This window comes from Poecile atricapillus, chromosome 6 (genome assembly GCF_030490865.1).
Source record: "Poecile atricapillus isolate bPoeAtr1 chromosome 6, bPoeAtr1.hap1, whole genome shotgun sequence".
NCBI classification, from domain to species: domain Eukaryota; kingdom Metazoa; phylum Chordata; class Aves; order Passeriformes; family Paridae; genus Poecile; species Poecile atricapillus.
Window position 1 is genome coordinate 10,953,824 of NC_081254.1, and position 14,346 is coordinate 10,968,169.

At 39.6% G+C, this 14,346-nt stretch overlaps 1 protein-coding gene across 8 annotated transcripts in view; it reads right to left on the reverse strand.

Annotated features, from left to right (window-relative positions):
- GRID1 (glutamate ionotropic receptor delta type subunit 1) overlaps window positions 1-14,346 on the reverse strand; it is a 545,782-nt gene that overhangs the window by 280,417 nt on the left and 251,019 nt on the right. For all 8 annotated transcript variants that reach the window (XM_058841710.1, XM_058841711.1, XM_058841712.1 and 5 more), the window contains one exon: window positions 2,397-2,681. In XM_058841710.1, coding sequence (XP_058697693.1) covers window positions 2,397-2,681 — 285 coding nt within the window. The remainder of the gene's footprint in view (window positions 1-2,396; window positions 2,682-14,346) is intronic.

Sequence of the window (14,346 nt, forward strand, 5' to 3'; positions counted from 1 at the left end):
ATTTTGTCTTCAGAAAATCTGATAAGGAGGACACAAAGGGTTTTAGAGATCAGCAAATAAACAAATTAAAACACTACTCAAAAGAACAGTACAACTTTCAGAGACAAGGTAGAGAAGGACCCCTTACTACAGAAAACCACAAAAGCCCAGTGCTGGAAACTCTGTAGTGACAGATAGGTCACCTCCCTCTCCATGGCCAGCAGGGAACTCCTGCCCATTGGGCAGGGAGGTGCTGCTGGAGAAGCAGGAGCAGGGCTCTGTGGGAGCTCAGTGCTGAGGAAAGGGCCATGCCCTGGGAGCCAGGCATCTGTTTTGGAGCTCAGTGTGCAATATCCTGGGAAGTGGGTTATTTATCCTCTATTCACCAATCCATGCCCAGATCTGGCAAGGTTCAACTGGCTCCTGTATAGAAACCCCTCCCACCAAATTCTTATGAAAACAATTATTCTACTTGAATTAGCATAAGATGGATGTTGCATCCATGAGGAGAAGGAGAGGAAAGAGCCCGTGGGCAGCTGCAATGCAGATCACACCCCTCATTGGAAGGAGAAGAATGCCTGTGGCAATCTGCCATAACCTTAATGTCTTACTGATACAGCCTGTGCCAAATGGAAAAGATAAATTTGATCATAACTGAATTTAGAGGTACATGAATTAAGGGTATCAGGATTTGCTACTGAGATGTTAAGCCTTTGCAAAAAAAATAAATAAAAAAAGGAAAAGAAACACACACATCACTAGAATAAGGGATACCACAGCTCAGTAAGTAGGTTGGCTAGTAGGGAAAAGAAACAATAACAGTTTTCACATCGAGCATCTGGGGTACTTCTAAGACATCCAAATAAGATTATTTTTTTCCCCTTCATTCTTGAAAGCACTGTTAGAATAATGTTGACTTTTTAAACCCAAACCCCTGCTAAAGAGCAGCCCTATCACTACCACAAGGCCACCAAAAGAACACCTACCGTGTATCTTGTGACTTCTGCTTTCAAAGCATTCACTGTTCAAGCATTACAGAGGACAGTAATTACAGGACAGTTTATTTGCTGGGTTACTAGATTTTTGAGTCTACAGCTTAGCTCTACAAGCATCATGAAAGTCTTCTCATGCTTAAAACAATTCTGTGTTGTTAAAAGGATGTTACAGTCTCAGTCGATTTCCTACCTAAAACCATCCTCATCATCTTCAGTGCTCCTGTTCAAGAAACAGCGAATAACTATCTAGCAACTGTGAGGAGAAATCTGCACCCAAGACTTTCAAAACTCTTTTAAACTTAGGATTGTTGTTTTTTCCTTTGTTCACTTATTGGATTTTGGGGATTTTAAACCAGGACTAACCAAACTTCAAAATCAAAGATGCTATTTGTCTCTGACTTGCCACTGAAAATCTGATAGTACATAGGAAGAATGCAAATAAAGATTTATTTTGCAATGGTGGAAGATGTATAAAATCTAAACTGTATGCGTAAACATACATAAGATTATTTTTCCTACTGTGATATAACCTTCAGTCTCCTTTTTTATATTCTGTTCATGGTAAATCACCACGTTAAAAGATTATGCATTACATTTTAAAGCAAACAGGTTAGCAGGGTTTTAAAACATACCACAGAAAATTTCTTTTCCCCATTACAGATCCTATAACCTAAGTCAGGAGTGCTGAATATACCACAAGTTAAACATACGGAACAATATGGAACAGTGTTCATATCAGTTGAGCAGGGAAGGGGGGGCAGATAAAAAAAACTATACACAGTTACCTCTGAGAGCCTGGCACTATGAGAGATTTGGGGTTTTATTATTCTTTACACCTATCATTAGGTATCCGGGCAGAGACTCCTTTTCCTCAAGTTTCAGCTCAAAGTCAGAATTTTGCTGAAGGAAATGCATACAATTATTGAAAATGCTAACTACTTTTCAGTTTAATGCCAGGAATATCACAGTCAAATTTAGTCCAGATACAGAATAGTTTGAAGAAGCATGTAAAAAGCAATAGTTATTGTGAAAATTAATTTTTAATGAGAACGGTACTCAGCTTTGATAGAAAGCATTTTCTGGAACAGGTAGAGACCATGCTGAACTTCCTTGCACACCTGTGACCCCTGCTGATCAGTGTCAACACTTGATTAATATTTTACTGAAAAAGTGTGAGATGATTCAAACTTTGTCTGTCTGGGTAGATGTTGCTAAGCAACTTTGCTCCTTGTGTGAGAACTAGTCTTCACAGCATCCTTTCCTTCAAGACAAAGACCTGCACCCACTTGAAACACTTTCTTCCTTTGTCAGTGAAAAACCCAGCATGTTGTATTCCACCCTTCCCTTTACATTTCCCTCCCCACCTGCCAGTTAAGAAGAAATGAAGGTAAAACGGTGTCTGAAGCGCTGCCCTTCCCTTACCATAATCGCTGTCGTAGAAGACGATGAACTTCTGCCAGCGCAGCTCGGTGACCAGCTTGAGCATGACATCGTTGAGGCGCACGGGCGGGCGCGCGGCCAGGGTGTACTCCTCATCCTCCAGGCTGGGGTTGAGCTGGCAGGCCGTGCGCGGGGAGCCGCCCGTGCTGCGCTGCACGAACAGGTGCGGGATGTGCATGGCGTCCGTCAGCGACTGCAGCGCGTTGGCCGACGCGCAGCCCGTCGACGTCACCAGGGCTAAGATCCCCAGGGTCATCAGGTCGCAGGCTGGAGAAGACAAGAGGTAAAGCAGGGTTTGAACAAGCTCAGCAATTGCTTTGGCCAACCTAGATGCTAAGAGAGGAAGGTTTTGCCCTTGCTGTCAACACAGGGCTGAAATTATTTCTATTACACTATCAGCTGAAGCCTTTCAGAGTTAGGTCCTGTGCCTTTACAGTAGGAGACGGTATCTGCAATCTGTCCTGATATGCCAAAGTTGAGGACAGATAACGTAACCACTGTCAGTTCTTGAGACAGCAGCTGATGTGGATGGAGATTATGGCCCTTGCTTCAGGTCATCCTGGTGCATGCAGGAACTGAAATTCCATTTTTTTTTAAAACTCACTTCATTGCTTTAACCCCTTAATCCTTGCTGGGTACATTGGATGAAGATTTCGGACAATAAAGAGCAATTTCCATTCCAAGGAATCCATTCTCACTCATACAGCAGAGTTTTGAAGGATTTTTAAAACTGAGAGAAAACATTCACTATGTATCTCAGAGCAATGAAGAAACAAAGGCATTCTTTAGAACCAAGACAACTCATGAATGACTAAACAATTATTAGCAACACTGTAGCTGTCCTTAAAAAGATCTGGAAAAGCGTGTATCATTTAAAAACACAGCATATACATCTGACCCCTTCTGTTTTTGAGAACGAAGCATTATTCTCATGCTGAGTTTGAAACACAGACCATGGAGAGGCCTGGGCAGTCTGCTCTGCTGCTCAGGGCACCCCACATGGCGTGTTCTTCTCAGGACTTCTCCAGATAACACAACCTGATACTCAGCTGCAGTTAAGAGTATTTCCAGCCAGGGCATTTTCAGTCAGTAGTGATGAGAAGACTGTGGAAGACCGTAAGGCAGCCAGTGATGCTGCTTTTTACTCACTCCAGTGAACAAGTGGCAGCAAAGTTAGCCCTGGGAGCTCAGCACTGGAGACCCTCATAGGTTAGGCTGGCACCAGCCCTGTGGGTCCTCCAGAGGCACTAGAAAGCACCTGCTTCACCTCTGAAGAGGGCTGGGGGCAAGCTCAGGGGCTCAGCAGCTATTTCAGACCCCAGCAAGCACCTGTCCACAGGAAAGCCTTGCTCTGCTCCCCCAGCACACCAGCCCAGCACAGCAAAGCCAGACAGGAGGGGACTGGAGATGCTCCACAGCCCTGTGCAGTCTGCACGAGCTCATTAACGGTGCATGAATAAAGAGCCTCTGGGGTGCAATTCAGAGCCCCATGGGACACACAGAGAGCTGAGCAGGAAATTCAGCTTCTAGCTGGAGAGGGGAGGCTGCCCATGCTGGTGCTTCCCCCCGCAAGGAGAGCGCACAGGCTGTGGGACTGCCAGCACCACGTCAGGGCTGGTGGCAGCAGGTGACCTGCAGTCACACTGCCACTGACCTGCTGCCTCATCTCCACTGGAGAGGCAGAAAAGAGAACACAATCTACTAAAGTCATTTCTTTATCTTCCTCCAAACACTTTTAAGTATATCTCCACTTTCAGAGGCCAGAAAGTCAAAGGAAGTAGGTTATGAATAATTAATAGTAATTAACAGTTAAGTATCAATTAATATTAATTACATAAAGCCTCCATAATTAAATGCATAACTGTTTCTCACACAACCAACGAACCGCTCCACCAAAAATCTTCTTAGACCAGACAGAAAATAGATATATTTCACTTTGATATGGGATAACAGAAAGAAAATGTTTGATCCTCTCTGTGCACAGAATGTTCAACATGCATCCTGATGCAACAAAGATGAAGAGCTTTTAAAATTATTTCCTTGATGGTCTTTACAATAAACATATGTCAGCTGCATTATCTAAATTTACTCTGTGTTGATTATAGTTATATGAAATTGTTCTTTGCTTTTCCTGAGAGCTGACCTGATTTAACAGCAGGGAAGCATTATATTTGCCAAATGGGAGACCCAGGTTCGGGAACAGATTTGATTTCCCAGGCTTCTTGCCAGAGAAAACCGAACATGTCATACAGGTAATTTATTTAGTCACAGTAGGGGAGGGAACAGAGAAGTGAGAACAGAGGGAGAGAACAGCAAAGCTGAGCCATAAACCCCTGCAGAGATCACCAGCCAGCAAGCTTTGCTGTCACCAAGGGTGAGAGCAGCAAGCCACACGGGGCTGTAGCAGGAACAATTTACTTGCAAACCAGACAGAAGGAGACAAAAAACAAAGCACTTTCTGATGGGAGGCTGCATTCAGAGAGTCACTTATTTGTGCAATTTAGAGCTGATCACCAGTTGTATAACAAGAAAAACCTTGATTCAGCGGCTGACACTAATCAAAAAGCCACTGCTTATTAGCAGCAGAAAGACCAGAGAAGCAACAGATCATGGCAAATGGGCCCCCTTATCTCCCAGCACAGCCCACCAAACACAGCTGAAATATCTCAGCAAAGACCATTTCAGGTGAGGCATTTTCCCAGTGTTTTGTAGTTTGTGTCCATGGGTCAGATAGAAGAATGAGTCAATAGGCTTCCACATTCTGACATACTTGTCAATTCATCATGGTCTGCTGAAAGCATATGCAACTTAGTAAGAGTGTGCTCCTCCTGCCTCTCTGTTTTGAGGTAGCAGGCAATAAAAACTGGAATGACTAAAGGGAAAAAAGAAAAAAAGGTTACATGTTTTCTGAATTTCTTTCTTTAGTCAAATTACAGAATATGAAACAGAAATGTCATTTCTAATAGAAGACTTTCATTATACAAAAATATAATGGATTCCAAGAAGTTCAACCTCTCCACAGTTATTGCACTGAACGGTGAGAATAAGCTTTGAGCACATAAAGAAGGAAAGTATTACTTTTTACATGAGTGACACAATGGGGAACAACAACATAACAGACTCCATTAAAAAACTCATTAGGTCTTAGGGCATCTCAAAATTCCTTATCAAGGAATATTCAAGGACTATACAAACTTGGGAGAAAACTCTGGTGGACCACTTTTTTTTTATTTTTTAGGATTCCGCCCACATTCCTACAGCTTCTTGCACAGAAAACTAACATTCATAAAGAGATGCAATTTTCTGTTTAACTTCACAATGGGTATGGATTTGAAGCAACAACCAAATATCCTTGACTATATGACTGAATAAATGGCTAATTCTGACTATGAAAGTTGCACTTTCATAAGCATTCAAAAGAACCTGAGATTTTTGCATTAAAATTTCTTAATCCTGATCTTGGTTTTCTTACGAGCTGAATAAATTTGATTTGAAATGCTTTGGTCCAGATCAAACTACATAAAGGAAGGGGGAATCAAAGCACCTTGAGAACTTCAGTGATTTTCAACTACTATATTTGAAAACTATTATATAACTATATAACTATGATTATGGTAGTATATATTTAATATTCTTATAACTAAAATATTTCCATATTTATTTATGTTGCAGGTATCTTTAATCAGATAGGTTTTAAGAAATAAGACTTTTAAAGTGTTTGTTCCAAAGATGAAAAGACAGAAATGTTCTGGTAATCCTGCCCCCAGATCTGACTGCTTTTATTTAAGATATTAATTTACTGCACTGAGAATTACTTTATCACTATGAAACTTCATTTTAAGAAGATACCAACAACATACAAACCAAACATACAAATATACAGCAAGAAATGTGCAGTCTAACATGATGAAAACATGATCATCAGACCTAAAGAATAAAATTTCATTAATCTATTTGAGCCAATTAAATCATGTCATGGTGCTTGTTCAGTGTTGGCCTCCATCAACAGACCATCTCTCAAGCTTATTCTTGGATTTCATTGAAGTTTCACAAATTATTGTTTAATCCTGTTTGTAATTGTTTCGGTGAAGTACCTCTCCTAACCTATTCTTTTGAAGTCTGTTTTTAGAGAGTCCCTTTACACATCTGCTTGATATTTTACATCTTGAATTGTAATATCCATCACAGTGTTACAGAAGACACTGTTTTCTTCTCCATCTATTGCCTCTAATTTTACTCTCACATCATAAAAATATATATGAAACTCATGTTTTGTATATATCATGTGACCCACATCTCTAACTCCAAATACATTCCATTGAGACCACCCACACTTAAGCCTGAAACAGAAGCTATTAATTTTAACTTTGCTTTATCCACACGACCATTCTCATCAGTGGGACTCCTCATGGCACATGAGACAATGCAAGACTTCTACTTTGCTGCAATCATCCTTCAGGTTTTGCATTTCTACCATTGCTTCCTGTACTTCCTAATTCTGAAGACAGGTACAGATGGCAAAATCCTGATTTGGCACCATCTTCATGGGGATATCTGCATTAAGAGCTTTATCTCAGATCTCTGTAATTAAATCCCTCTCTCCCCAGACCACTGGGGATTAAAATACTCCAAGAGGAACTGTTATCTTGCTCCTGGAAATGTGACAACATGACCATGTCTCAGTCTCCATTTCAGTGGTTTCCTATTATCAGAAAAGGGTAGAAACTTGTTCTTTTGTTTCTTCCCTTATCCATAGAGCAGCTGCCAGTGTAATTTCAGCTCTAACAATATATCCACCTACTGGCATTCACACTGCCTCTTCAAACTTCCATGTCTTTCTGTCTCTCACCTCTGGGCACCACCATCCTACTCACTCTGGACACCCTCTCATATTTAATAAATCCTCTTCAAGATTTTAGCTGATTTTTTTTTTTTCCTTCTTTTTCAGTTTGACTAATCCTTAAGGAACTCTTCACTGCAAATGGAGAATCATCCTAATCACAAATAACTTGTATTTTAAAAAAATCACTGTCTGAAAATCGAGAGGCTGTTGCCTTTCTGCTTGGAAAGATTTTCAAGGGAAGGAAGATAACTTCAGACATGCTGTATTACCCTGCAATGAAGTGATTAACTAAGTTGGCACTTAAGTGTCTGTGATTAGGTTTGAAAGCCACCTTCCTGCTGAGACAAGGGACTTCATGCTTGCTTCAGTACTACTGCCTCAGTCAATCTGAGAAAAAACAAATTTTTCATATTATTTACCTTTGAAAACCAGTAGGAAAAAAAAAAATTGTCATTAAAACAAAGTCTGGAGAATACAGCAGATTTTGGGGGAAAACCCCTGCTTTTTGGGAACCTAAATCCTAATATTCCATGAGATTATCAAAGCCCGTAATATCTGTTGAAAGTGCATAGTTAGCAGATCTACCAACTGAACTAGCAAGCAGATGCAGAATGTCATGTGCTATATACAAATGAAGTATTCTATTATTTGGAGATATAAAATTTAATTAGCAGTTTGGTTCATTAGCCAATTAATAGATAAGAGAAACACATGTAAAATTTTTGGGTGGAAGACTAGAACAACCAAGAGTTAGGAGATAAAAATGTATCATTTTGGAAAAGTGTGTCTTGAATCAAGATGTAAGGTCTGTTGGAAACTCGCCCACAGAGGTATCCTCAAATTAAATGGAAAAAGTCCGTCTGGGAGGTTTGTTGGAGCACTGAAATGAGATAGAAAAGCCAATGATGCAAGGAGAAAGACTGCATCCACCAACCAGTATTTCAAACTCAAGAGGAAAGATGATACAATTCTTCCAGATAGAGCCAAATACCAAAAACAACAGAAGTGTTTTCACACTTATCTAAGCAAAACTTGAATGTTTCTGCTGTAGAAATTTGAAACTTCCACAAAGTTAGGGCACAGCCCCACAGCTAATTCAGTCACCAAAAAAATGGCAAAAGACTATTAGAGATCTACATTTTACTCCTCTTCAGGCCTCAAAAAGCCTTTACAATTTAATAATTTTGTGCAAAACCAGCTGTTCAGGCAGAAAAAACAAATACAATAATCTCATCTACATTGCTGAGAATGCTTCTACTAAAATATTGATTTATACAAAGATTCACTCCTATTATTGGTGTATTAAGAACACCATTAAAATTAGTTATCTAAGCACTCACTGAACCTCATGCTTCACTAAATGGGGTTTCCTGAAGAGTAATTTATTTCTTGCTTCACATTTTATAACGTTTTTACTCTTCAGCTTCTTTTCTTAACTGAGAAAGGCAATTCATAATGAATTTACATCATTTGCACTTAATGACATGATATTCAGTTGTTCTTCCTTTTGATAATCAGCAATAAACATGTTTTTCTTTGTTTCATTTCTGTGGGCTTTTACTTACCTTTATATTGTATATTTACACTATGTTTCTACAAATAATAAAGAATTTATTACTTTTATTATGAAATCTCCATGAAGCTATAGTTACTTGTCACATTATGACTGATAATACAGAGAAAAGATAACATGGAAAGACAGCAAAAACCTTTTATGTTGCACTTTTATTGCTGCATCATCTTATATGTAGTGAAGATGATTATTTCCTATTCCATTATCAAAACAAAATGCATCCCAGAACAAGAAAGAAAATTTACAATTTGTCCTCTGTGGTTTGAGGGAAAAACAAAAAAAGAGGGGGGAAAAACAAAAAAAGAAGGGAAAAAAAACAAACAAAAAACAAAAACAACCAATACCCCAAAGTACCTCAACTATCCATTTTTTGGATAAAACATTTGAGAACAATAAATATTCCCTCCCTCCTCCTCTTCTGAATCTGAGGAAGGGCATGACAGAGGTGTACCACTACTTTCATGCATTAGCATGTGTACACAAGGGTTCAAATAATCACTGTGTCAGAATACCTCTGACAAAGCAGCATCTGAAAAACATCTCAAAAACAAGGAAAGCATGAAGATTTTGAAGTGTTTACAAAACAAAACTTGGAAAAATTGTTTCCAAAGGTCATCCCAAATTTTTGGGCAGTCTTTTTCATTGCTTTTCAATTATTTAAGGAGTAGGAATAAGAGAATAAGATGCTGGGATCAGCAGCTGGCTCCATTCCTCCGGGCACTAACAGGGGCCTCATCACTGCTCAATGACATCAGCTGCTCAAGAGAAGCAGGTTTTAGATCTTCAGCTTCCTTTCAACTCCACATTTTACAACCTGGTGTCTTGTGGGCCAATTCTCAGCATGTATAAACTCTCAGAGCTCCCCTGGCATTACCAGAAGTGTCCTTTACACCTAAATAATTGCCACTGTGCCTTGTTTGCTCCATTACCCGCTTGGTTTGGCATTTTCAGTACACTCTCATTGTTGGCTGGCACAGACTTTTGGTACCAAGGCTGAAAAATGCTTTCATTTTATAGGACCTACTATGAATACCAAAATGGAATAAATCCTTTCCCTAGCATTCACATTAACTGCAACAATTGGAGATTTAAAGCAGTATCACTGGAAAGACAAACCAAAAAGCCATTTCTGTGCAGGACAACATTCTTTGTGTCAGTACCAACCCACTAAACCACTAACTGCCATCCTTGAAAAATTAACCAGGAGCACGAAGAGGAGCAGTCTAGCCCATTCTTCTGTTTGCATTTATGCAGACAAAGAAATTATTCCAAAATGGTAATACACAACAGAGAATAAAAACAATGATCAAAACTAAAGTTTTAGCTTTCATTTATCTTAAGGGAGTGTATTAATAACTCACTTCACTCTTTGATGGTCAAAATAAAACACCAAGCACAAGTAACACTGCTCTATTGACAGCGCAGTTTAGTCTCTGCACAATTGAGTGATGCCATCAAGTGGTCAACAAATGCACCAGTTGTTTTCCAAGTAAGGTTTTTGGGTTAATCTTCACTGAACACACTGCATTTTTTGTGGTAAAGCTACTGCCATGAAATCAGCAAAAAGCACACTCCACTGATGAAAGTGCATCAATTGAGAGCACTAGTGAGAGATAAGAGATGGCCTTGTTTTTCCAAAAGACAGCTCTGATACTGCTCTCTAGCTCCTCCTAAGAGGGTAAGAGTCTCTGAGAGCACAAACAGCCTTCTAACTGCTTTAGAGTTCATTTTTGCTATCGGTTTTGCAGTTGGGTGGATCTAGAAGGAAAGACTGCATAATGTAGGTATTAAAAGTACTTAATTTTTTTAAAGCAATTTATCATTGTGTGTGGTTAAGGATGTGCAATATCCCAGAATAAAAACCTTTTCTAGTTTTCTCAATTAATAATATAAAGATTCTTAGAGCAGCTAAAGAAATTCGATGGTACAGAAATTCTGCAAAGGAACTCTACTTGTGTTTTCTCAACAAAATATAACTCCATTAGTGGAGACTTTACCTTGGAATTATAGTTTGGCATGATTAAAAATGTGAATAAGCATTTCTGGTAATTTTGAATAGTGCTTGGTTCTACAGAACTACACATTAATCACAATGGCATCAATACTATTTTAAGGCACTAAGTGGAACTGAATCAGCTTTGACTTTTTTTTTTCTTTTTCCCCTTCAACACTAGTTCTGAGGTAGAATTAACTGCAAACCATCTCAATTATTCACGGGACATAACTGCTTTTCTGAACACTGCATATTTGATCTCTGTTCTTTGCAAGTTCTTCAATAATTATGTTTTCTTTTGCCCTTCAACATAGAATGAGCTGCACTTTCTCACCCTTTTTTCACCTGCCTTTCATGACAAATCAATGACATAGAAGTATTTTTTACGCCCTCGTTAGCATTCTGCAGGGATGCCTGACTTTGTCGCCTCCTTTGGGACTATTTTACTTGTACACGCTGAGTGTTATTTTAATGTCAGTGTGGCTCAGGCTCAGTTTTGAGCACGCACAAAAGGGAAAAGCTCTTCTGCCATCCACGAAAAGCAGTCAAAGCAGCCATTCCAGATAAGCTGATGAAGCCTCCCATTCTTTGGTGCCGAGGAACACACTTGGATTCGGAGCAGCATTGACAACCGAGGAACCCAGCCCTGCTTGCCTATCTAAAGATAGCTATGCACAAGCAGGGCCAAGAGAAACTTCCATCTGGGGGCAGGCTTAAACTCTTCCCCTTTGCATCACACCTTAAGCTGAAAGCAGGAGGGATGAGCATCAGCCTAAGCCTCCTCAACACTGCTTCTGCACTACCTACAGAAGATTCCTCTTGTTTCCCCAGCACATCAGGAGCACGTGCCACTCCCTGCACACTCCCACTCACGCACACATTTGGAGCAAACCAAAACACTGACGCAGTCTCCTTTCCAATCTGCCACTGTGCTCATTAAAGCGTCTACTTGAAGACAACCAAGTCAAATAACCCCAAACGTCACTCCAAAGAGGCACTTTACATCCTCAGACTTTAAGGAAGACTCTGGGGCACACATAATGCTATCAGAGCTGCTGTGCTACCAGAAGCAAAATGAGGCTAAAGGTAAGTTCATAAAGGCCACGATTGTCTCATGCACAGACAGCAAGTTCTATATTCCAACAAGCAGCTCCAGAAATGCACAGCTCTAAAACTCATAATTATTGTCCCATCTATGATTTTCCCCCTCCCACAGCTGTTACTTCTACCAGCAAAGGGGGCAGCGATATTACATAAGGCAGAGGAGACACCAGAAATCATCACATAGCCAGGGAAGCACAGCCGTGGTGAAGGAGCCCACTTATCTAAACAGCATTCATTTATTTATGCCAACTGCTGAAAGACTTGTAGTGTTTATGAATCTAGTTGTGACTCAGTACGTATTTATAGCATATATTTATCGACAAGCTTCAGGGGTTGATCTATTGAAAGATCTCTGCAATGTATCACATACTTACAACTGCATTCAAAGATTATGCAAATATCCCAAGCCTAGCAACAGTCTAAAGCTGCTATGTCATTTTCTAAAATCAGCTTTAAAAGGAACACTTTCTCCTTTCCTCACTCATGAAAGACATAACAAATGCCAAAATTATTTTTGCTCATTACTAAGGAAAGGTTCCTGTCCTCACTCAGCACTAGTATTCGTGATATAAAAACCACTTTGCTTGCAGATCTCAAATCCCCTATGGCCATCCAGTGCTATAAACTGGGTAGCATTAAAACACTGCAAATCTGCATTCTCCAGTTTTTCTTTTAGCAGTTGCCACTGAATAACTTCAGACACCACACAAAACTTTTTTAACACCTACTTAAGCTACTTTAAATTATTGGAGTATTACTCTGAATTTCTCTCTCCCCTTCAGCTCTGCATGAGACAAATCAGGGGAAAACACCAAAATTCACAAATTGTCAGGAGTTCTCATCTGAGTATATTAAATTAGCCAGCTGTTCAAATGTGTTTAACACCTGGTAGTTCCCACCGTGAACCTGAGGGCAGATTTTCAAAAAGTCTCAACATTTACACACTTCCTTACCAGAGACTGCTGCAAGACCAGGCCTCTTGTTTTGATGTTCAAATGAGACTTGACCTCTTGGAAGTTGTTCCCATTTTGAACTAGACCCCCCCTTTTTTTTTAACTATGTGAGCCTCTGTCTCTAGGGATAATCAGACTTACGTCAAACCAGCAGAAATGCAGAATATTTCTTTAATATTATATTGTTAAAAATTGTTTAAAAATCGACCTACTTACAACTTGCACCTAAGGTTTCTCTCCTTGTGAAAGTCACTCAACAGGAAACACTAATTCAGACCCACCTAGAGGAGGCCACATAGAGAAGATCTACTTTTAAAACACCCTGCATTCCACAGGAAGTTATTGCTTCACTTAAAAGCTCTACATTCAGCTGTTGTACAATTCCTTCACCTACAGCTGATTTCAGTAACTACATTATAGATATACAATATCATATTGTCAGAGTGGACAGGTAATACCAGGAAACTCAAGCCCTGTGGCACGATCTATACAGCAGTATCGTATTACACTTCTTATTAGCTTCTGCTTAGGCGTTATTGCTAACGACACTTAACTGGTTGTTATGTTTTATGTTTGCATTCATATAATCTCATTATGTAACACCTCCAGGTAGCTTTCTTCAGTCACAGACTAAAACCAAAATAATTTTGTCCCTGTCCTCTTACTACTGCATTTGAAAGACCAAGAGAGCTACTACTGCACTGTGGCCAGAGGAACAGACACTTACTAAAGCAGTATCACATGGGGACAAGTAAGGAATTCAATATTGCACCTTTCTGAATCTGTTTCTACAGGACTTTGTAACACCAGTAACCAGTGCTAGATGCAGAGAGTTAAACACAGATGGAGGAAAAACGCTTAAACTAACAAAAGAAACCTGGTAACGAAGAAGCTAGTGCTTAATTTCAAGCTGGGCACACAGAAAGATTGGTTTAAGGAAAGGAAAAGATGCAGCTCAAATACAGAAGCAGAAGGAGTAGGTTGGAGAAGGTTTCTGCTTTCAAATATATATTTTTTTTACCAGCTAAAAAAATTATGGGACTTATTAGAAAAGTGAATTTTTAATGAGAAGTACCAGTACAAATGAGGAATTTTTGTTTGTTTATTCATAGGTCACCATCTTCCCACTAAAGGCATTCATTATTGGATCATACAGATTTTCTGAAACTATGTATTATGGTTGTATGCATAAGTCATAAGCCAAGTTAAAAAAATTCAAATGTTAGAAAGCCACAATATCTAGAGCCTTCTTGCAATCCTCGCACTGTCCCAAGCATTAGGGAATTTTACTGTGAGAAACACTCAAATCCTAGACTGATAAAAATCAAGTTACAGCAGGATGCCACAGACAGCACAGTGTCAGCTTGAGAGCCTGGACATCCTGACAAGAACCATGGCATTCCCTGCAGGGCTGAGGTGGGCTTTCTTCAGTCGTCATTGTGTAACTCTTATGCTCTGATTTCTTC